This window comes from Manis javanica, chromosome 14 (assembly GCF_040802235.1).
Source record: "Manis javanica isolate MJ-LG chromosome 14, MJ_LKY, whole genome shotgun sequence".
Lineage (NCBI taxonomy): Eukaryota > Metazoa > Chordata > Mammalia > Pholidota > Manidae > Manis > Manis javanica.
Genome location: NC_133169.1, coordinates 6,384,534 through 6,408,546, shown reverse-complemented (window position 1 = coordinate 6,408,546; position 24,013 = coordinate 6,384,534). Strand labels below are relative to the sequence as shown.

General features: G+C 46.3%; 1 protein-coding gene across 16 annotated transcripts; it reads left to right on the top strand.

The window, feature by feature from the left end:
* The first annotated feature begins 656 nt into the window (after nt 1-656).
* FCGR2B (Fc gamma receptor IIb) lies at nt 657-24,013 on the top strand. Of its 16 annotated transcripts, XR_012124811.1 has the most exons (14): nt 657-815; nt 8,150-8,175; nt 8,626-8,684; nt 10,004-10,167; nt 10,979-11,160; nt 11,663-11,869; nt 14,799-14,819; nt 15,339-15,596; nt 18,119-18,373; nt 19,075-19,197; nt 20,907-21,042; nt 22,200-22,337; nt 23,090-23,127; nt 23,237-24,013. XR_012124811.1 is itself a non-coding variant. In XM_037023882.2 (9 exons), exons 2-9 carry the CDS (start codon nt 11,758-11,760, stop codon nt 23,318-23,320), a joined length of 948 nt encoding a protein of 315 aa, XP_036879777.2. In that variant the 5' UTR covers nt 10,775-11,160; nt 11,663-11,757; the 3' UTR covers nt 23,321-24,013. The 16 variants fall into 16 exon arrangements, 4 of the variants coding, with proteins under 4 accessions (XP_036879777.2, XP_073077179.1, XP_036879778.2 ...); XR_012124812.1 differs by lacking the exon at nt 10,004-10,167 and having other exon boundaries at nt 11,013-11,160; XR_012124813.1 differs by lacking the exon at nt 10,004-10,167 and having other exon boundaries at nt 11,010-11,160.

Sequence of the window (24,013 nt, the reverse complement as noted above, 5' to 3'; positions counted from 1 at the left end):
GGTTGGCTTTTCCTCCAAGACTTCCTCTTACTTTGGGGTAACATCTGATTGTAGTGTTGCCTCGGGTGGCTCTGTTCTTGAGGAAGTGGCTGTTACAAGGAAACCCTAGAAAGGACTGATAAAGCAATCATGAGGATCCATTAAAAGGGTGGTCAGGGTATGAAGAGGAACAGAAACAAAACACAGTCAAGCAAACAAAAGAGGAAAAAAGTGGCTTCAGAATCAAGTGGCTGAAGTCTGAGAGTGTCTAGATAGAGTTATTTAAAGTTTATAGCATTTAAGTGGGTACATGAGCTCTGGTCCCCACTGGAGGTGGTTTACTGGCCTCTCCTGCTCTTTCAATGATAATAATGAAAAAGAAGAAATTTCTACAACAGGTCCTATATTAAGGATTATTAAAAACCAGACCACAGACCCAAAATGGAGTCACTTATGCTAAACCCCTTATCATCAAACTGACTTAATTATTTGGCTCCTGCAGAAATGAAATCTTAAACCAGTCACTCAGGAATCACATGATCAGCCCTAGTTAGGTAATCTGCCTGACAGACTCCTGCCAGCTTCTAAAGGTAACGGTGCCATAACCAATCTGCCTTTTGGTCTGTATGGCTTCCTTGTTCCTGTCCCCTTCTGCCCTATAAAAGTCTGACATTTTGCACAGCTCCTCAAAGCTCCTTTCTACCAGCTAGATTGGATGCTTCCCAATTAATGAATCATTGAATAAAGCCAGTAAGATCTTCCAATATTACTCAGATTGAATTTTTTTAACAGCATTATTCATGGATTTTCTCATTTAATCTTACCAACGTTATAAGGTGAGTACTATTGTACTAATGTGACCTTCATTATACAGATGAGATAACAGACTTAAGATGAATAATGTATCTGAGATTACACAGCTGGTAAGCAAGTGGCTTTTGATTCTGGGTCTATCTGGCAAGTCCATGCTCTTAATCACTGGACTTTCCTGATTTTTGAATTATCCATACCTTCTATTCCTAGTCACAAACATTTTATTTTTTTCCTATTATCAAGTCTGTTTTCATAATATAGTTGATATACAATATTATGTTGGCTTCAGAGGTACAACATAGTAACTTGATAATTATATACATTACTAAATACCCACCATTGTAGGTGTAGCTATGCTATTACCATACTAAGATATTATATTATTGGTTATATTCTCTATGTTGTACTTCCATCCCTGTGACTGATTTATTTTATAATTTGAACTTTGTGCCTCTTTATCCCCTTCACCTATCTCACCCCCTCCTGACGCCCCTTCCCCTATGGTAACCAACAGTCTGTTGTCAGTGTTTGTGGGTCTATTTCTTTTCTGTTTGTTTTGGTTTTTTAGATTCCACATATAAGTGAAATCATTTGGTATGCAGACTAAAACATTCAAGCTCTTCTTTCAAAGAAGCCTCCTTTCTCATTAACATATTTTTCAATAAATACTCTATGTCCCTGTATTTGTAACCATTTTCTTTTAGAAACATCTTGTATTTCAGCCCTTAGTCTTTTCCCAGATATGATGGGAAGGAGACTCCTAGTTCTATTTTGGTTTCATAGGGGAGGAAAACTAATTTTCCCTCTATCTTTATAGGGTCTTGGCTGAGACCCTTCTTCTTCCCCACTTAATAGAAGACCGACTAACAGAAGAAAAACAAATAAGTTTAATAACATGTATACCTCTTGTATACATTTCCTGAGATACCCAAGGAAATGGAGTAACTCTGAAAGGGCTGGAGCCATCACCTTAAATACCTTACCTTCTGCTAAAATCAAAAGAAAGATGTTGGGTGGGGTGTGAGAAGGCCCCTTATAAGAGGTTGCCAGGAAAAGCACAGTAAACAAGGGCATGGTTGTTCTGAAGATTTAACTGGGTGCCTTCTCTTCTGATAAGAGTTTCTTATAATTTAGTCATGCTTCTCTTCTTCGTATAGAGAGGGAGGCACCCTTACAAATGGAGATTTCTCTCATGAACATAAATTTTCCTTAGAAAGGCGAACTCTTCAGTTTTCAGAGGTTCTCCTGTGTCTGCTGTTTCTTAAAAATAATCAGCTCAAGATAATCCTTATGGCCAAGAGGTATATTTCAGAGTGGCATCGTCAGCTTCCATTTACAACCAATCACAAACAGCCAATTTGGCTTTTCCCCAAAATGCAAATGATCAAGCTATAGCCAATCAAATAATTTCCTTGTTTTGCTTCCACTTTTTCTCTGTGAAAGTCTTTCTCCAAGCTCCTGTTGGGGTAGCATGCCTAACTTCCAGGTTTGGCACTGCCTGACTTTTTTTGTTCAAATAAACTCTTAAAAATTTTAATACGCCTCAACTTATCCTTTAATCATTTCTTCATGTGCAAATGAGGATGACTTTGTTTACCTTCTGCGATTATAGTACTTCCTCCTTAGCAGCATTCATATACTTACATAGGAACTATTAATTTTGGTTTCCTTGTGTGTTAACTATACATCACTTTGTGCTTTTGTTTTGTTAAATGACAAAACTAAAATAATTAAGGAATGAGTTTGATGTCCTTCATTTAAGGGAAAACAATCCATGGACTGAGGGAATACAGTGTCTCCTCACATGCAGTGAAACACTCTTCCCTGAGGGATTTTGGGCAAAAGCAACTTTTTTTTTTGACAAAAGCAACTTTTATAGAGTGTTAGAAGAAGCCATGTGGAAATGCGGCGTAAATGGCTAGGAGGTCAGGGGTATTCCTATTAGGCTAGCAGGTCCTATTTTCTAGGGTAGAATAAGCTAGCTAAAGTTGTGTCGGAAGGCTGTGGTGGGTTTATGTGAGGTTCCCTTGACAGATGGAAGTGCAGGCTGACTTAGGCTTAGGTTTGTGGTATGGGTCAGGCCAGAGCGGCCTCCGTTTTGTGAGCCCCAATATATGAATGAACTTTATCAGTTCCTCCCTTTTGATCACACTGTCAGCTGTACTGAAAGTATTGATAAAAATTCAAGGTATTAATGTCACTCTGAGCAACTACCTGTTGATATTGAAGCCAGCTTTAATCTCTCGATTGGATGTGAATTCATAGGTTAGGGTATCTAAGTCTCAGTTCCCTTAGTTGGCTGTTTTCTCAATCCTGCTTTTTGACATTCTCGGGGAAGGAAGGTCATCTGTGTGGTCACCATCAGCCGCACACATGCATTTAAAGCTTTTTGTGAGAATACGGTGCCCCAGGCAGACTACTGGAATGACTATAAGCAGAATAATAACCCAACCTGTGAGGGGCACGCCAAAGCCAGTCCCCATGACTCAAGGCAGTTTAGATCAAACAGATCAGAGAAAGGCCCATCAAAGGATTGACTTTATTAAGTCAAGTCTCTTGTTCAGTGATCTTATGTAGCTGAGTCTCAGCCTTACCAGAATTGTTAATTAAGTGCAGCAAGTAATGTTGGCCACAGCACAGACATCTTCTTGCTTAGCTAAAAGGAAATCATGGACTGTCCCATGACAAGAACAACTTTGGCCAGACAGTCTAGGTATTTTTGTTGGGAAACTATTGTTTTAGCAGCAGATTCAGTCATATCCTCAAGAGTGAAGGAGAGGTTGCTGATCATTTACATTTATTCCTAGCCAGGGGAGTAGGTGTCTGCCAAAGGAAGTGAATTTTGAATCATAAAAGCCTCCTGGTAATTCCCGTTTGAGTCTGTAATGTAGGTTGAGAGGTGCAGCCCAATGTGGAGCCTGTCTATTTAGCGACAGCCAGAGATGTGAATAGTCAGTTCAGACCACAGCTTCCCACCATTTCCCATCTACTTAAACATTAAGCTTCCTTTCATGAGGGGCAGTAGTCCTCCAAAGGTAAAGATAAATCCAGAAGGACCATAGGCAGAGCCATCAAAAAAGGTATACCTGTGATGGAGGCTACTGGAACAGGAGTGCAAAGTGGTCAGCCAAGGCTCTGAATTGGAAGCTGGTAAGATTTAAGAATCTGTAGACTGCATAGACAGTATTGTTCTGATTTCTCTTTCTATTAGTTATTAAGTGGAGGCATGTAATTGCTGGGTCAGGTTTAGGGAGTCTGACATGATATAGAGGGGGCTTCATTTGGTCCAGAGAAACTGAGGCATTGGAAATCAGAGAGAGGTTCATACCAGGCAAAAATACTGGATGACCAGCATCATGGGCCAAGTAGGGTCTTTCATGGAAAACCCAATAATCAGGCAGCTTTCTTCCTTTACAAGACCCCCAGAAATACAAAGGATAGCATTATTTTTCCAAGCAGAAGAAAGAGAAAGAAGAATGGTAAAGCCAATACAAAGGGAAGAAAGGGACTCATGATGAGAGGGGAAGGGACCAGGGTTATCGTTCCAAAGTCTTGGGTGGCATCAGTCTACTTCATGATGCCGGCAGTTTCTCATCCTAGTAAGTATGCACCCAAATTTCTGCACCTTGTAATTTGGCAGCAGTGTCAGTGGTCAAGAATTCTTGGGAGAGTCCTTTCCGTGAGTCTTACTTTTGCAAATATGCCAGAGTAAAACAATGGCTATAAATGACAAAAGACTTTAAAATGTCCATGGATAAAGATCAGATGAGGGCTCATTTGATAAGGAAATGTCGCTATTTATGTGGCATAACAATGATTTGGAATAATTGGATGAGAGTATTGGCAAATTTCTAGAAGCGTGAAACCTTTAAACAACGTAGGAATACTTATTTTAGGAACTTATGTCCATCTGCACATAGCACAAGAAGCTTATCATCACTTTTATTTGACAGTGTTTCCCATGTAATTTAACATACCAGGTAAACCTAATTAGTTCAACAGCACAAGGTGAGAGACAAATCTTTTGAGATTTCCAAGAACCCTCTAGGAAATCTCAGTGTTACTTTGAGGTCAAAAAGACATTTAGAATTTGATTTTTGGAAGTTGTCAAAATGGCAAAAGATTTGAACATTTGACTAAATAGAATCATAGACCATTATGAAATAATACTTAATTATCTATTTAACAAAAAACAATTGAAGATTTTAAAGGCAAATACAGAAGGATACACAGCTGTGAAAAAAATAACTTCTAATGTTGAGAAGACTGGGTTTTCTTAAGTAACCGAAGACTTGATAAAGACAACATGAAGCACAGGAAATAATTTTGGTAAGACACAAATGTTTGCTCTCCAGGTAGATTACCCAAAAGGTAAATAAAATGAACAACAAATCACCAAAACCTCCACAAACTTTCACAATCTCCTATTAAGAATTAAGAGAAGACCAACTGTCCAGGAAAACTTTTTCCTCTTAACAGTGAGAAAACCAAATTCTATTTTTGCACCAGTGTATTTTTTATATTAAAATTATTTTTTTAAAAAACTTAAATAGATCCATTTCAATCTTAGCTAGCTTGGCCACAACTAAAATTCCTTTCCCAAGGTTCTTGTTCTTCAAACATTCTACAACTTTTAAAAATATCCATTCAGGTTTTGTCCTTTTTTTTTAACTCTTTCTCATTATGGAACAATCATTTTACTGTAGGACAAAATTACTCTACTTTTCCCTTACCAAAAACACAACTCTATGTCTCATACCTTTTCTTCCCCAATACACATTCTGCTTTGTATACTAAAACTATCCTTGCATAGAAATTTTCCCTTATTATTTCTGGTAGTGGTAATTATATATACTAATTAGAATTCATAACAATCCTTACAATTCTGGTGAATTGCTTAGAATTCTTAGTGAAAACTAAGAAGTAAGTAATTTCAGACCATTAGTTACACTAGAATTCTATGGATTGGTAAATTTACAAATTTATTTCATAATTTGTAGAAGTATATTTTTCCTCATAGTAAATTTTCCTATGTGGCACAAAACACATTTACTAATAGACCCAAATGGCTTTAGTTCTTCTGTAAAAGGAAGCTAAAAGTGAATAATTAATCATTAATAATTAATTGCTTAATTAATCAGTAATTAATGATTCCTTGTTTTTTCTTATTTAAAATGACTTCGATATTTAATGAATAGCCATCATTTAACTTACCTTGTAAAACTTTAAGGTTTCAGATTACCAAAAAATCTTGGAAACTATTTTCATGTAGACATACAACAAAGCATAATTATTCTTGAAAAGTTCATTTATAAAATTTTACCTTACATTAATTGTTCTTAACAATTACATTTAGATTATTCATGAAAGCTTCCTGTCTTCTTGACAAATTCTATAACAGGTAGCTTATTTGACTTTTAGTAAAGCTAGGTAGAATAAAAGTATTATATTTAATGCTTATAACTCTAAAGACGTGCTTGTTTTAACTAAATCAGCAGGTAAAATAAACTAGCTTTTATTTACCAAAGATCATCCTAGGTCATGTGAACTTGAAAAACATCTGAGTTAATGTCCATATTTCTTAGAGTATGCTTGATTGATACAAGCAATTATTCTTCTTTATATCAATTAATAGATATAATTGTCAATTAATTTTGGCAATACCATCTGAAGGTAGAATAAATGGCATACTTGTAATGCATGTATATGTAGACATACATAAACATACAGACAGATGCAAGCAGAGATCTTACAGCTTTCATTTTTAAATTTCAGCTATGAGACAGCCATGACAATGCAAAACTCATCGGTTGGACTCAAACTGTGTTTATAATGGATGGAATAAGTTAATGTTAACTGTTCAGATAGCTTAAACTTCTTTCTAATATTTTTGAATATTTTCAAGATTTTTCATTTGCCTAGTTTCCAAATAGCCTTTCCCTTTTCTTTTTTGATAAAAATGATCTCCCTCAATGACTGTAATGGGGTATGGTGGGGGGGGGGACTTGATAATAGGGGAAAATCTAGTAATCATAATGTTGTTCAAGTAACTGTACATTAACGATAAGAGAAAGAAGAATGGTAAAGCCAATGCAAAGGGAAGAAAGGGATTCATGACGAGAGGGGAAGGGACCAGGGTTATTGTTCCAATGTCTTGAGTGGCAGCAGCCTACTTCATGACGCAGGCAGTTTCTCATCCTAGTAAGGTTGATTTTGAGGTCTCTAGCATTTGTATAGGATGTCAAGTGAAGCCTTTTTTCAGTTGTGAAGTACGTACCCCCCCAAAAAAATTGTGAAGTACGCATAAAAAAAAAAAAGAATTGTCTCCCTAAAGTTTGAATTTCAAAGAGATAAATACAGACAGGAATTCCCAGAGAAGACTGGGTGGACTATTTATCTCTCAAAGGTACAGGGGAAGAATGCAAGTTCCTCCAAGGAGGACGTCGGTTTCCTTAATTCGGAATTTTATAATAATACCTACAAGCATTTTGAAATGACTAGGAGAGGTTTTGGGATTGGCAGAAAGGATAAATGAGCTTTGAATTGCTTCCAGAGCTGCATTTCTGCCCTTGTAAAGGCTACATTTATAAGGCAAGGACAGTTGTTTTTAATTCCTCAAAGATTTGGGATGCAACATGAATGACATAAAAGGGTGGGCATAAAAGGGCCCACCCATCCACCTATATTATCTTCAATTGGATTCTTTATATCAAGGAGAAGATCTCCAGCTAGGTTAGAAATTAAAAGAATCCTATGTTCTAGATTTATAGCTATATGTCTTTGGACACAAACTCTGGGTACACAGTTTCATTTAGCTCAGGGGACAAGGCCTTTTAAAAGACTTCATATCAGGCTCTGAGTACAGCATCCAAGTTGTCCAACTTCTGACTATAGAGATACTTTTAAAAAGTTCTTGCAAATACCTTGTCAGGTTCCAGCTGGGACAAACAGCAAATATTCCTGGCAGTATTGAACAGCCCTATGGACCCAAAAGGCAGGCCCAGAGAGGGTGCAAAAGACGTTAAACCTTTTTCTGGATGCGAAGCTTCAGAGCCACTCCCAAAGATAGCCAAAAAAAGAAAGATTTCGACAATTCCCCTAAAGCTGGTGACACTCAGTGGGACCGCAGCTGAAAATGGGGTGCAATCCACCTTTCTGTCCGACCACATCCTGGGGGCTTCAACTTGATGGGTGTCAAGTCAAGCTCTCAGGACACAAAATGAGACAAACAAGGGGGCAATAGCTGTCCCTGGAAAAGAAAGAATTGGCAACAAATGGGTACCCCAGAACCAAATTCACAAAAGTCTGAATTTGCCAAGGAAAGGCCAACCTGAAATTGTATTTTCCTCTCTCACAGGCGTTAGATCCGGGAGAGCTGCTCTGGTAAGAATTCTTATCCTTCACTAGCTTCTGTCAGTTTTCCCTGGATCCCATTTGTAAGTTCTGGAATGAGAGGGTTTAAAGTAGGCGGTAGTTTCAGTATCTATCAGAATTTGGCAAGGATTTTCATTAATTTTAATTTTAGTTTCCCTTGACTGTTTAAGGGAGTAACTGGTAGCAGTTTACCAGAGGATCAGTCCCTCGGAGTCCTGTCAGATTTTTCACAGTGAGGTTTAGAGGGCTCCAGCATTTGGGTTTGTGGCCAACGTCAACTGAAAGGTAAATGCCTGTGGGAGGTACTGACAGGTTCAGGAACTGTGCTGAGGAAGGCCCATATGGGGGTCCCCCTTTGAGGGTAGATATGGGGAGGCTTTGGTTACAGTCTTGTAGTCTCTTCAGAGTGGAAAGGCAGTTCAGATGGGGATTAACAGACTATGATCTAACCTTCCTCAGGTAAAGGAAGACCGAGGCAAGGAGAAGGACTCACATCAGCCTTACAGTTTTTGACTCAGGTACCTCTTGTGTCTTTGGCCTTTCATTAGGCTATTGCAATGAATCTTTCAGTGAAGCTATTTTGGAGTCTTTAAGTCTTCTGGAAGCTTCTGCATGCCAATTAAATTAGGTATCCCATGCTGTTTGTTTGATTTGGGAACCCTTACTTTCAAGTGCACATCTTAAATATACGATCCTGTCTAGTTGGAATGTTCCACATAATGGCTATTTAAATTCTAGGTTGTCTTAATAAGATTTTGTCATTTCTGTAGATTCAACAGCTTCAAGGATGACAGTTCTTTGACATAAAATAAGCAGGTGCTAGAAGGTGGCTTGCTTAATTTTTTGAAACTTGAAGATCTTACTTCTTTAGCTAAGCCTTGGGTATCTTAGAGGCAAATTCATACCTAAGACAGATGTGCTGCTTTTTTGGAAATTGTGTGGTATTTTAGTTTACCTTGTTGCATAGAAATTTTCTTGAGGTTGGTAGATGACCTAGTGTTGATTGAACCCATTCTGTGACCAATTTATCCTAGCATGAGAGCCTTAGGGTTAAGGTGGTGAGCACTTTAACAGCTTTAAAGTGCTTGAACCATGCCCACCAGTTTTGCAGCTTTGGCTTCCAAGATTCCTATTAGCAATAGATCTATTATTCCTTTCATGAGAATAGTTATTTATAGTGGCAGACACTAATGGCTTTTAATAGTCCCAACTTGCACCTACTTAGATTTTGATGTGCTGTTGATCAAAAAAGTCTAAATTTTTGTCTTAATTGTTTCCCCAAGTACCCAGCAGTTTATGACGGTGGACTTAACTCAGGGCTTTGTGAGTCCCTTAATGGCTGCCATCAAGCTTTCTTTAGATTGAGGGGTACCCATCATTTTTCCCTTGTAGAAATAATCCTCATTAATTCCACCAGACATGCTGTTGCCAGCTGCCTCAGCCCAGTTCCTGAACCTGTCAGTACCTCCCACAGGCATTCACCTTTCAGTTGAGGTTGGCCACAAACCCAAATGTTGGAGCCCTTTAAGTCTCACTGTGAAAAATCTAGAGTCTTTCCTACCCCAATTTTCTACCAGGAAGGATTAGAACAAAGAAACTTGAAGAACTCAGAATGTGAAAATAGGTCAAATATCTGAGAGACATTTACTAGAGATCTTGGAAAGCAGTGGAAGAGACAGCACCCCAAAAAGGCTCTGTGTGTATCTTAAGATACACACATCTAAGAGCTGACCCAGAAGCATTTAGGGGCTCGCTTTGGATCCCATTCTCATTATGAAAACTGTCAAATGACAAAACTAAAACAGTTTAGTGACAAATTTGATGTTCTTCATTCAAGGGGAAAGCGATCCACGGACTGGGGGATACAGTGTAGAGCACAGGGACCTGGGGCAAGGACAAGTCCCACAGAGTGTCGGATGAGGCCTCATGGAAACAGGACACGGTCGGCTAGGAGGTCAGGGATCTCCGCATAAGGCTAGAAGCTCCTGCTTCTGGGGTAAGGTGAGCTGTCTAAAGCTGCTTGGAGAACTGTGATTGCTGTATGTGAAGATTCCTTCACAGATTTCCATACCTATTTCATTTATGTTTCACAGACTTAGGTTTAGATTTATGAGATGGGTCAGGCCATGGGGTAGCCTTCATTTCTGGGTCTAAATATACAAATTAACTTTATCAGTTTCTAGTGATATGTTTAAAGTACTGATATCAACTTATTAGGGTCTTGTCATTGGTAGAGAAATATTTTCCACGGAAGCGTCAGATAAGGGATGAAGGTACATTGTGGGATGGGCTAGACTGGGGCCAGTGCTATTGAGGTTTCTGAAGACTGCAGAGTGTGAGAACGTTCCACAGTCTCATTTCCTTGAGTATTACAGCTTGCTTCCTGCCAGGGCATTTGAGAAAGAGGCATCTCTCCTGGGGACCCCAGAATATCTCATGGACTATGGGTTATTGAAGGTGAGCAAATGGCGATGGGGATGATGACAGAAAGCAAGAAAAGGAAGCTAGAATTCATGATTCATTAGGTACCCACAAAGCACCGAACTTTGCTAGCCCACAAATTCTCTTTTATTTTATAAAAACCTTGACTGCTGTGTTACTCAATCAGGGCCAGTTTTGCCACCGAGAGACCATTTCTCAACGTGTAGAGACATTTTTGTGTTCACAGCTGGACTTGGCAGGGGGTGTGCCATGCGAATCTAGTGGGGAGAGGCGAGGGATGCCCGTAAACATCCTGCAGTGTACGGGAAGGGTTCCCAGGCATTTGACTTCAAATGGCAATAATACCAGAGCTGACAAATCCTGATTGAAGGGTGAGCATGACCGTCTTCACTTTTGCGGAGGAGGAATCTGAATGTTCTGAGAAGCTACCTGGCACTGACAACTAGACTTATACATCTGCATAGCCCACGCCGTTTCACCACGCCACAGTGAGGGCACCGAAGATAAAGACCCGAGACGCAAATCGGTGCTCAACAGGGACTTGTGGAAGGAGTGAGTAAGAGAATGAATGACAAAGGGAAATAAGAGGGTGGGTGTGATCATCCTGGTGGCACCCTTCCACACCTCTGTCTCTTTGCTCCATAATCCAAAAGTGAGTCAGGGATTATGTTAATAAAGGAAATCAGATGCTGGTGGGTGGCCTCAAGCCCCTCTGCTCAGTTCCAGGAATGTCTGGGCCCCAGATGGACCTAGAAGTAGGAGAAGATTGCCTACACCCTCTACCCGTTGCCTTTCCCTGAGGTTCTGAGCTGAGTCTGGGGTGACAATCCCCCTTCTTGTCCCACAGGCTGAGCCCAGCCGAGGCCCCAGAGGAAGAGGAGGAAATTGTTGCCCAGTTTCCTACTTTTCTGTGAAGTTGGAGTTGGGCTGAGCCAGATTCATTCTGGGAAGCCCTGAATCTTCAGGGAGGGAGCAGTTGAGAGGAAAGAGGGAGGGAAGGGGAGGAGCCTATGATAAAACAACATTTCTTTTCGCTTCCTCTTTTGGACTCCAGAATTTGCCTGTCCTCTGGGGTGGAATCCATCAAGGCTCAGGAGAAACCTGGGCTTCTGTGCTGCTGAGGTCAGAGCCAACCTGTCCCAGGAGCCCATGGGGGTCCTCTCATCCCTGCCCCTCCCCGCTGCTGAGAGCGACAGGGCTGAGGGCACACCCTGCCATCCTGTGGGCCACACGCTCCTGTGGACAGCTCTGCTATTCCTGGGTGAGTCAGGGTGCCCAGGAGGGGCAGAGGAGCTGGAACAGGGGCAGGTGCACCATCCCAACTCAGCTGCTGCCACCTTGGCTGTGACCGAGCTTGGCCAAGGATGAGGGGTGGCACGGGAGGCATGTCAGGGAGGTCAGGAGGGGGAGGCAGGCTCATGCAGATCGAACTGACAAAGCTGCTGGCCTTGGCGCATTATGAAACTGGCAGCATTTTTTTAATGTCTTTTGCCCAACCTCACTGGGCATGCAGGCCCCTGATGACCTGCCACCCTACACATCAGAACCTGCTGAAGATAGTCTAGTGACCTAGACTTTATGACGAGTGAGTGGCCAGGGTGCTTCCCTTCCTGAGAAATCTGTATGTCACAAGAACCAAACCATAGCCGGGAGGCATGATGCTTAGCCGACGGGTGGGGAGGAAGCCACGGGACACATTTTGGGGGGCAGTGGCCTTTCTCTGGGCTCCTGAAACCTCTTCAGGCGGCAGAAGCCTATTTTCTTCCTGTGGAGGGAGATATCCCCGGGAGGAAGGACAAGAGGGTTTGGGTCACCCAGCGAACTGGGGCTCAGAGAATACACAACCCGGGAAAATCGGGCACCATCAGCTGTGAGACCGGAGGTATCATGGGGGCCTCCTTGCACTGCGCAGACATGGGGACGGGGCCTGGCACTGCTCAGGGAAGGGATTTACGGGAGGACACCTAGAGGAGCCCCACTGCCGGGGCTGTCCCCCAAGCTCAGTCCTCGGGCTCCACCCTCAAACCCACCTCAGGATGGCCCCCGAGGCAGATGTGAGGCCTCTCTCCAGGTCATGTGCTGTGACCGAGAGTAACTGGCTGGCTCCGGGAGCCCTGGCTCTTAGTGCTGCGTGGTTCTGGCCCAGGAGGGAGAGGTGGGGAACCGAGAGTATTCCCCGATGAGCAGGAGGAACAGACGGAAGACGGGCGTGCAGAATGCGCACTGAACAACCTCATATCCCCCGGGGGGAAGCCCAGTTCTAGAGAGGCCGGATGCTTCTCTGTCAGGGCCAACAGAGCTGCCAACGTGCTGGTCACCTGGGCATGGCTCCTGCAAGAGGCTTTCAGTATTTCCTTCCATTTGCCCTTTTGCAAAATCACCAAGGACTTTTCCCATCTTTTCTTACCTGCACCCCCCCACCCCCATCTGCACCATCAGTCTCTGCTGCTGGCTCACAACTGAGAATATGGTCAGAAAATAGCCCTCCTTCTTGGCCTAAGACCCTAATTTTCTCCCCTATAAATGCCTTCCGTGCTCCACTGCCTGCTGAATAAGCCCAAATTCCACCCTGCTAACATGTTCCCATTACCCACAGTGGCAACCTCTCTACCAGGCAACATGTGCACTGCCCTTTCTCCTTTCCACAGATTCCACAAACTGCCTATTTTAAACATTGAACAAATTTAAACTGCTTAAACATTAAATAAATTGCTATGTGTAGTCACTGTCCTGGGACTTGGGGATTTACCAGTGACCAAGACAGAGAGCCTCCTGACCCAAAGTACAAGGTCTTTGTCTCCCTCACAAGGACTGTATTAGGTGTGACCATATTCAGTATTGGCTGCTATTTGTTGAATGTGGAATGGATAAAAAGCAGGTGACTTCTCTCTCCTTTTCTCATCTCTTTCTTGTGTCTTCTCTTCCTCCTCTTCTCAGTCTCTCCTTCTCTACCTGCTCTCCTGCTGTGCTGGCCTCACTGCCAATGCTGTGCACCGAGCTTTCCAGCCATGACTTCTGTCAGTAACTTCCGAACCTCTCTCCTGCTTTTGTGAGCTTTATATTTCCATCCACCAGGTGAACACTCCAAATTGATCTGCTAGCTCAGAAACAAAATGTTCTCAAAATCCAACTTATCATCTCCTTCTAAATGTTCTTCTCCTTCTAACATTTATACTTGTGTGAGCACAAATAACCTTTTTCCTAGTCAGCCACTTACATCACCCCCCACCCAACTCATCAAGTGCGAGTTCCGCCTCTTAACCCTCGGTCCTGTCCATGTCCTTGTCTTCACTTGCTACTGTCATACAACTCTGGGTTGTCTTATCTCCCACCTAGACTCATTCAACAAGTGATTTCCAGAGCATTAACAGTACTATTATGATGGCTATTGCCCTTTTTCAGTTTATATTCTACTAAACTAACAAAGGCATACATATGAATTGGAAAGGGCCTTTCAAATATTTACATTTCATTTTAAGAGCAAAGGAAGGTCGCTGAATGCTTGTAAGCAGGGGTCTGACATTATCTATTTGATATTTTAAAGACAGCCCAAGCTTCTGTGTGGGAAATGAATTGTAAGGAGGACAAAAGAAGTGAGGACACCAGTTGGGAGGGGGAGAAAGCTGGTGGCAACCTAGACCACCACAGTGGTGGCGATGGACATGGAGTGAAGTTCAAGATCTAAGTTGAAAGCAGAATCCACAGGGTATGCAGGTGTGAGGGGGATGGGGTTTGGGAGAGAGAGAGGAATAGAAGATGACTTGCAGCTCTCAGGAGTGAGGAAGTGGGTAGATGGTGAAGACAGGCACTTATCTGGGGAAGACTGGGACGGAAATACATGCTTCCAAAGGCTGGAGTCAGCTGAAGTGAGAGGGGACCAGAAGGCGGCGGAGTGGGGAGTCGGTGAGCGTCGCAACCAGGAGAGCAGGTTTACTAGAACAAAGGGTCAGAATGGCAGTTTCGTTTCTGCTGAATATGGTGACCATAAATTTACAGCCACACCAACCTGCCTGCTCGTGGGGCCATTTCAGTAACACGCAGCTGGACCGTAGAGGCATGGAAAATGCAAGTGGATTTCATGGAGACAGGGAAAAGCAAGGGGATCAAGGGGCTTTGCAAGGAGGTGATTCATTCACAGTGCCGAACCACGAATCCGAACTCCAGGCTCATCTTTGCTTTCTCCCTTACAGCTCCTGTGGCTGGGACACCTGGTAAGTGCTCCCCCGCACCCTCTCCCCCGCCGGCTCCCCTCTCCCTCTGCTCCCAGCACCTGTCTCGGGGTGTCCTGAATGCACCACTCACCCAGAGGGAGGCAGAGCCAGGCAGGAGTAATTGCTCCCAGAAGATGCTCCGCACCCTCTCCTCCCAGGGAAGCAGGAGAAGTGCAGTCACAGGGCACCGGTGCTTCACATCTGCTGGTCCTGTTATGGCAGGAGGTTGTGGGTATCATCCCAGAAAGTACCGAAGTCCCCGAATCGCCTTCCTCTCTCTAAATAAAATCAAGAGCCAGGCAATTTTAGTTTCAGCTGCTTAGGTTGTCCCCGTGTAGTGGTGCCCTGTGTTGGGGTATCTGGTTGAGAGGAACCGCCTTCAGCTGCAGGGCAGTTCTGGGCCGAGTCCTACCCCTGATGTCCCCAGCAGGACTGCAGGTGTTCATTGTCTGGAATTCGGGGGTCTGCTTAAGCTTTGGGGTCCCCTTTCCTAATGTGCCACCTCTCTCCGCCCCTCAGTGGATCTCCCGAAGGCTGTGGTGGACCTTGAGCCCCCCTGGATCAACGTACTCCGGGAGGATTATGTGACTCTGAGGTGCCGGGGGGCCCTCACGCCTGAGGACCCCCCCACCCAGTGGTTCTTTAACGGGAGCTCCATCCGGACCCAGGTCCGGCCGCGCTACAGCTTCAAGGCCAGCAGCAGCCACAGCGGGGACTACAGGTGCCAGACCGACCAGACCAGCCTCAGCGACCCTGTGCATCTGGACGTGATTTCTGGTCTGTGCAGGAAGGGCGGGAGGGTCTGGGAGGACAGGGAGAGATGAACTGCTTACAAGGCAGGGGTTTTTAGGAAGGGGGGTGGCCTGTTTATTGGGAAGCATCGCTATGAGCTGTTTGAAGTCGTTTTTGTCCACTCATTTCCCTTTTCACCAACCCCCTCTGTTTGATACTGTGATGGGGTGGAAGTTCTAAGATTCCTCAGAATGGTAGGCTGTTTTGCCTCATTCCTGGCTGAGCAAGAAGGTTAAAAGGCCACCGATAGGCAGCTGGAGTGTGACAGAAGCAGAAGGAAATTTCCACTTCATGAAAACCTGCTTTTGTGGCACAGTCGAAAGGCATAGGCAGACATCATGGCCCTGGAAATTCCTGGCCATGGAAACGTATGAACCCATGTATCCTTGAGTCTCAGTTTCCTCATCTGCTCAATGGGATACTATTGCATCTGTCATCAGTTCTGGTGAGAACCGGCACCTCCCTGCCCTCCTGCCCTCCTGCCCTCCGTGCAGCCCTACGTGAAAGTGGTGTAACTGTGTTGCAGGGCTTCAGAAATGTCTGCTCAACTGCTTCATGGTTGTAAAAAGCTCCTGGCCAAAAGTAGTTTCTCCATAAAGAAGAGGTACAAAGTGATTCATGAAAATTATCACTGTTACTCTTTGCTTAGTCCACTTCCCTCACCTGATTCTCAAACTTTCCTTCAAAGTACACAGCAGGCCAGGTGGGCTGGCACCGCTGTCCTGAGGCTCCCGTGCCACCCAGCAGGAGGTGACAGGCCTGGGGGAAGCCCCAGGGGCCCAGCAGAGCTGGGATCTTGGTGCCCCACCCTTCCAGGAAGGGGGGATCTGAGGGGCCCCCGCCACCCAGAATGAGTACATCGGTGGGCGGGGGGGGGGGGGGGGGCGGTTGTTACTTCTCTACAAGGCTTCCCGGAGGTCGTTTGGTTCCCAGGAGACAGAAGGAAAGGCCCTTTTACTGCTCAAAGGTCACCTCATGAGAGCTTTGAACATAAAGCTGGGCCCTGCCCTCAAGATCTGCACCAAGATAAATGTCCTCAAGGAGACCTAAGGTGACTGTCCAGCAGGGACCGGCCCAAGGCAGATGGTCCACACTGTCCAGTGAGAACCTGGCCCCAGCAGACGGTGCAGGGAAGCGCAGGCTCTTCCAGTGCCTCACAGCTCCTGCAGGGGCGACACTGGGAGGGATGAGATGCCCCAGAGCTGGTTGCTGATGCTGCATGGCAGCAGTTTTGGCATTTTCTGGGGTTCTGCCTGTAACAATCCTTACAGTTCTCGGCATTCCCACCTGCCCTACTCCAGTCTTTATAGAAGAGATGATCTAGGGGAGCCGACTGCTCAGCCTCACCCTGGAGTGGAGTGTCTCGCGAGGGGGCCAGTTCTCTAAGGGGAGGAATGGGCAGGACGGGAAGGCAGGGCGGGAAGGCAGGGCGTGTGCGGAATGCAGGTGTGCCTCCCCGGGGGTGGGGAGATGAAGAGTTTTCCAGCTTGTGTGACACAAGTAGCAAGATCTGGTGCTCTCTGCCCTCCCTCCCTCTGGACTGTCGCACTGCAGCTGTGGCTCCGACTTTTCTCTCTGTTCCCACTCACTGCCTCGGTACTGAACAATTTCTCCTGCACCCGCGGCTGGTGGGTCACCAGGGGGTTAGAGACTTGGTTGGCCGTGCGTATTTGCTGCAGGGACTAGGAGTGACTGGCACACGTGTGGCTGATGTCATTCTTTCTGTGCCCCCTGCTTCCTTTCAGTTTACCTGGTATCTGCTTCCCTACCTTTGTTTCCAATAACAACTCTGCTGTGGGCTATAGCTTTAGAAAAAAAGGCACGTATGGGCTGAGGTCAGGAATAGGAGAATGCACCTTATTCCCTGTACAATAGGCTTTATTTCCTATGCAATAAAAATTCAATATTTTTTCTTTATCAGTAGAAGGATGAAAATTGTGGGGCTAATATATGTACCTAGCAGGCTAATGACCCATCGTGACCCTGGTACCTTCAGACAGAGACCCTGCTGAGGCTGAGCCACCCAGTAAGCCAGTATTTGCTGCTGTCCATTACTTCCTGCTCTCCCCAAGGACACCCTTCTCTGCTGCATCCCCCTCACGTGCTGTCTCCCACGTCAGAGCGGATGCCTCTCTCCTGCACCTCAGTCTCTTGTCTCCTTCCTGCAGGGGCCTGTTGGGCAGGGCAGGGCTGTGCCTGCCTTCTCCCAGGACTTGAAAGAGAACATGAGCATATCCTGAATACCTGCTGTGTGCCAGAACTACTGTAGATGCATGGTATTATTATGCCCATCTTCTTGGATGAGGAAACCGAGGCCCAGAAGAGTTAAATCACTTTCCCAAGTTGACAGGGCTCATAGATGATGGGGCCAGAGTTAGAGACCCAGACTGTCTGATTCCAAGCCTAAGCTCTTCCCTGCGCACATCAGGTCCCATCCCCGAGGACGGTCTATGTCTCAGAGTTGAGCCAAGAGCTCCCAGGTCCTGTGGTCCATTTGTGTCTTTCAGACTGGCTGCTGCTCCAGACCCCTCGCCTGGTGTTCCAGGAGCCAGAGCCCATCCTGTTGAGGTGCCACAGCTGGAAAAACAAGTCTCTGTACAAGGTCACATTCTTCCAGGACGGAAAACCCAGGAAATTTTCCCATATGAATTCCAGCTTCTCCATCCCACGAGCGAACGTCAGTCACAGCGGCTCATACCACTGCACCGGGGTCATAGGGCAGATGCGGCACTCATCCCGGCCTCTGACCATCACTGTCCAAGGTGGGACCTCTGTAAGGGTGGGAAGGAGGGAGACGATTGAAGGACAGTTAGTGCTAGGGTCATATGGGCCCACATGTATGTCTGGAAAATGGCCACAGCAGCAAAATTGGGCTCTGGATCAAAGAGGAGAGGTATGAGGTCCTTGTTAAGTATTGGCACGTCGGTAGGAGTAGGGGTCGCAGTTCAGAGTCCTCAGCTACCAGGTGTAAGTGAAAAGGCTATGGGCCACTTTTTCATGCAGGCCCCACCCTTAGGACAGCAGCTGAGCAGAGCTCCCGTACTGCTGCGTGGATTTCCTAAGAACTGAGATTTTCCTCGTTTCTTCTCGGTGCTCAAGGGCCTGTTCTTTCCCAAAGACATGGCGTGTTCCCAGCAGTGCCGGGCTATGCTGGATCCAGACGTCATGCCTCTAACTATGGGGGGCTCAGGTCCCTCTCTCTTCCACCCCTGAGTGCTAAGAGGAACCCTTCTTAACACTGCCCTACGCATTCAACATTGTGCCCTTCTTAAATTCGTGGGGAATTTAATCTGGGTAGAGGGGAGGCACAAGGCCACACACAACGATTCTGCGCAGGGAGGAGGTAAGGTTGCAGCTGTGAGTGATCCAGACACGATGCACAGGACTAGAGGGTCGGAGGAGGGTGAGTGGGGTGGAGGTGGGTAGGGCGAGTACTGCCTGTCCTGAGGTCTGTCTTCCCCAGGGTCCAGCTCGAGCCACTCCTCGCTGGTGACGATAGCTGTGGCTGTGGTCATAGGGATTGCCGCAGTGGCCACTCTTGCTGCCATAGTAACCTGGCTCCGTCTCAGGCAAAAGCGGACTTCAGGTTTGTGGCATCTCTCGGTCCCTCTTGTCATCAGTTTATATCTGGCCAAGGCGCTAACCTGGAACAATGCCAGAACCCTTATCTTCGGACTAGAGAATCCTTAGCATTCAGATACAGCCCCGTATTTTATTCAATAATTCATTTAATAATTCATTCATTCAGTAAGGCTTGAACAAACTCGCTTAAGTGTGAAGCACTGTGCTAGACACCACAGATGATACCAAGAAAAAGAAGTCCTATCCCTTCCCTCAAGGAGTTCACAGTATTGTGGGGAAGACAGAAGTTAAAAAAAAAAAGATCATTATAATGTTGGAATGAGGGTGATGTTAGAGAAATGCAGAAATGCACGGGCTATGATGAGGAGAGAAGACCCCACAAAACCCAGCCTTGGCTGGGGCAGTTCGAGCGGTTTTCATGGGGAGGCAGTGTTGTGTAGTGACTGAAGCACACGGTGGGGCCCGGACTGCCTGAGTTCCAGTCTCAGCTCCAGTGCACCAGCCGCATGCGCCTGGGTGAGTGAGTCAGCATCCCTGTGCCTTAGTGTCTTCATCTGGAAAATGAGGATGTCACAGAACCTACCTCTTGGGTTGTTCCAAGGATGAACAAGGGTGTCACAAAGATGAAGCTCTTATAACCGTGCCTAGTGCCTAGCGAACAGCATGTAGGTATGAGCTGCTGTTGGGATGGAGCAGGTGATGTGTGTGGGCAGCAGTTAGCCAGGCATGGGGACCACAGCTTGGAAGTGAGGAAGATTGTGGCTTAGATGGGAGTCAGGGGAAGACGCAGGAGGGGGCTGTAAGCAGCTTCATGCCCCTGAAGCCATAAATCGCAAGGCAGGAGAGGAGAGATGGGGCACAGCAGAAGGATGGGCAAAGGCTGGAGACCATGTAAGCTCATGAAAGAACTGAGCTGTATCCCAAGGGGGCTGACAAGAGCCTGTGGGGGGCATGGGGGGGCAAGAAGCCAGGCTCTTCCTTCTTGGCTTCCCCCAGCACCTAGCACAGTGGTTGCCACACAGCAAGAGGCTTAATGACATTTGTTCACTGACAGATCAGCTAAAGAACTTCCACTCTTGGAAAGCAGCTTCTTTCCTCCTTTGTCCTAATGTAAAAGAGCTGAGAGAGATGGGAAGGTGCTATAGAAATCCATCTAATATGCAAATTATCACAGCTCATCACACTGTAAAGCCAGCTGGCTAGAGAGTTAAAGACACCTAGGGAAAGGAAAGGGGAAAAGTAGCCATTGAGAAACAGAAAATAATACTACTAATACCTCTCAAAGCATTTTGCAACCAGTTCTTAGCCAGGACCTCATGATCATAAGTAAATGATGATAGACAGATGAGATAGATAGATAGATAGATAGATAGATAGATAGATAGATAGATGATAGGTAGATAGATAGATAGATGATAGGTAGATAGAGAAAGAGGTGCTTTTTAAAGGCAGAGCAAGCCTTAATAGGTGCAGTGGAGTGGCCTTCCTGGCAGTCCCAGGAGTCTCCACGGTTAGCTTAGCGGACCTGTGGGTCTCTGGACCAGCCCTGTTACAGGCCAGGGCACTCCCTGTTTGGGAGAGCCGGGGAGTGGAGAGGAGAGGAGGGTCTGTGCGGGGCAAAGGTCTGTGTTGATTCTAGCCCAATCCTGTCCCTGGCTTGAAGACTCAGGGCACCCCCCATAATCCTACTAACCTCCAATGTGCCCCTCCTAGCTCTCCTAGGAACCCCTGAGAGCAGGGAAATGGGAGAGGCCTTCCCTGAGGAGCCAGGTGAGTGCAGCTCCCCCTTGGGGACTCATGACACCCCACCTGGGGCTGCCAGACGGACTGACAGCAAGAAGTGGCTTGTGTGAGTTCAGCTGGGAGCAGAGGAGAGGGAGGGGGCAGTGGGAGGAGGGCGGGGGCTCAAATTGCTTGGTCAGTTCTGAGACTAACTCCTGGGCCGAGAGAGGACCTCACTGGGGATGGGAAGAGGCAGGCCTGTCCCGGATGGAGAGTGAGGGCCACATCCAAGGGTCTGAGGCCAGGAACCCTGGGGATGCCTCCAGAGCCAGGAATCCTAGATGTGTGGGTCCTTCTGTGGGGCTTTGGCAGAGCTGGTACACGAGGGTTAGAAGCTAAATCTGAGGTAAATAGGATTAAGGGAGTGTGGGATTCTAAGAGGAAAGGAGAAGGGGCCTGGGGAATAAGCACTGGAGTGCAGTGAAAGGGGCAATGGTGTTGGGGCTCAGCTCTTACCGGAATGTTAATAGATGACGTGGGCTTGGTGTTCTGGGGAACTAGGTCAATCAGGGGGCTTTACCACTTTGTGGGCAAAGTTGGGTTCTGATGCCCACTTGTGTAGGTTTAGTAGACGTGGGCCTGGCCCCAGCTCTGTCACCACTGTACAGTGGAGCCTTGAGCATCATTCCCCACCATGAGGTTTAGTCGCCTCATTGAGGAAATGAGGCAGTCGGCCTGGACAACCTCTCAGCCCTTCCAGGCCTGACATTCTGAGAGTCAGTGACCATCCAACCCCCGGTCCAGGAGGTGGGTGGGCTAAAAGGAGCAGGTATTCCGGGCAACTTCCTGGCTGTAGGTAAAGCCAGGGCACAAAGATCCTGGCACTTTCTCTGGAGCCCCCAGACAGCAGAAATGGGCAGGAAAAAGAGGCCCTCGAGGACCCCACCTCCTATGGCTGGTTGGAGCGTGACTCAGAGCGGATCCAACAGATTTGAGAGCTTGAGCAAAATGGCACCTGTCCAGCTGCGCTTTGAGCAAGGCCTTTATGTCCCTTGGCCAGGCCAAGTGGGGATACGGGCCTGAGTCCGCACCACGGCCAAACCAAACACAGCTGGATTGGCCACTCTGATGCTTGATTCTGTCTACACTGGCATAAATATATTGCCCACAGCATTAATTTCACAGCCAGCCAGTGGAGCCGATGGCTTCCCAAAAGGCAGAGCTAGGTCCTGGGATTGTTGAGGGATGCATGCAAAGGAGAATTCAGAATGTGGTTTGTCCTAGAATTCCGAGCATGGCACACAGGGGCCCTTTGTGTCCGCGGGATGAGTGAAGAGACTAGATGCATTGTCTCAGACTCCCTCCCCACTTCCTGAGGAATGCGGCTTTGCAAATACTGAGGCTGCTTTTTACGCTGGCAAAGTGAGTTCATTGACAAAAACCAGGAGGGAATGCGGTGTGTTTTAGATACTCACCAGGGAAAGTACTGGCTAGGTGGCTGGCTTCCTTCTCTCCTTCCCTCCAACCTCCTTTACTCACTCTCACTGTCTTTCTTTTTAATGTCGTGCAGTATCAGATTCCTCCGCTGCTTTTTACGCTGGCAAAGTGAGTTCATTGACAAAAACCAGGAGGGAATGCGGTGTGTTTTAGATACTCACCAGGGAAAGTACTGGCTAGGTGGCTGGCTTCCTTCTCTCCTTCCCTCCAACCTCCTTTACTCACTCTCACTGTCTTTCTTTTTAATGTCGTGCAGTATCAGATTCCTCCGAGTCCCAGCAAAGACACACGACATGTGGCCAGTGTGGAAACTGGCCTTTTATCCCTGAAGTCTGACGCTGGCAAAAATCTGGACTTTCCTTTGCCCTGCCCCTGACCACCTCTCACCTCTTCCCCAGTATGGCAGATTCCCCGAAAGCTTTCTTCTAGGAAAACGCGGCAGCTCTCTGAAAAGAATGCGGCACAGATGATTGCTCCCCTTTGCCAGTGTGGGGGAGGCCGTGTCTGCGGCACGGAGGGCGGGCGGCGGGCAAAGCGCTTGGCCTGCGGGCCTGAGCCGGGGTCAGCCGTCCTGGCCTCGGGTCTGCTTTGGGCTCTGTTTGCAGCTTCAGCAGCAGCGCAGGTAGGCCCTCTTCCGTGGCAGTGCCCTCCCTGACCTCTGCCCTCTTTGCCCACAGCCCCTCTCACTGACGCCGAAGAGGCTGCCAAAAGGGAGGTAAGCCTGCCCCGCCATGCCCTCCTCCTCTCTTCCCCTGGTGCCCCTTCCGTCGCCTCCGTCCTTGACTTCTCTGTGGCCCGTCACTGCTTCCTCCTGTTTTCTCCAGGCTGAGAACACCATCACCTATTCCCTTCTCATGCACCCAGAAGCGCCAGAGGAGGAAACCTCAGATTACCAGAACCACATTTAGTGTCCTCTGTCTTGCCCGACTTGGGGAAGAGAAGCGGAGAGGCCAGGACCGCTGTCTTCCGGCCTCGGGGAGGTCAAGGGGACCCCGCAGTTGCAGAGAAGGCCTCTTCCAGAGTTCTCCACGTGTCCCCTGAAGCTCCCTGTCCTGAAGGCCGCAGAATATACGACCCAGATGACTGACTTCCGATTCCTTCCATGCCTCAGCCCTTCTCGCCACCCAGACTCCTCCATGTGCACGCAGCCAATAAAAATTACTTTTATTAAGAGATTGTAGCAACGTGGGAAGTACTTATGTTACAGGTTACATGAGAACAATTATAGAAGTATATATGATTTCAGAAATGTTGACACAAACGAACATATTGCCAACAGAGTAAAAGGGGTTGTTTCAGGGTGATAGAATTATATGTGCTTTTCATTTTGTTTTTCTCTACAGATTATGTATTACTTCTATATTACAGAGGCACAAAATCTCGATCATAATATAAATCATGGGGATAAAAGTACAGCATAGAGAATATAGTCACTAGTTTTGTAACATCTTTCAAGGTTGACAGATACTAACTATACTGGGATGAGCATTTAATAATGTATATAACTGTCGAATCACTACATTGTGTACTTGGAACCAATATAATATTGTATATCAACTATACTTCAATAAAAATGAAAAAATGAAATTCTATAAAAACAA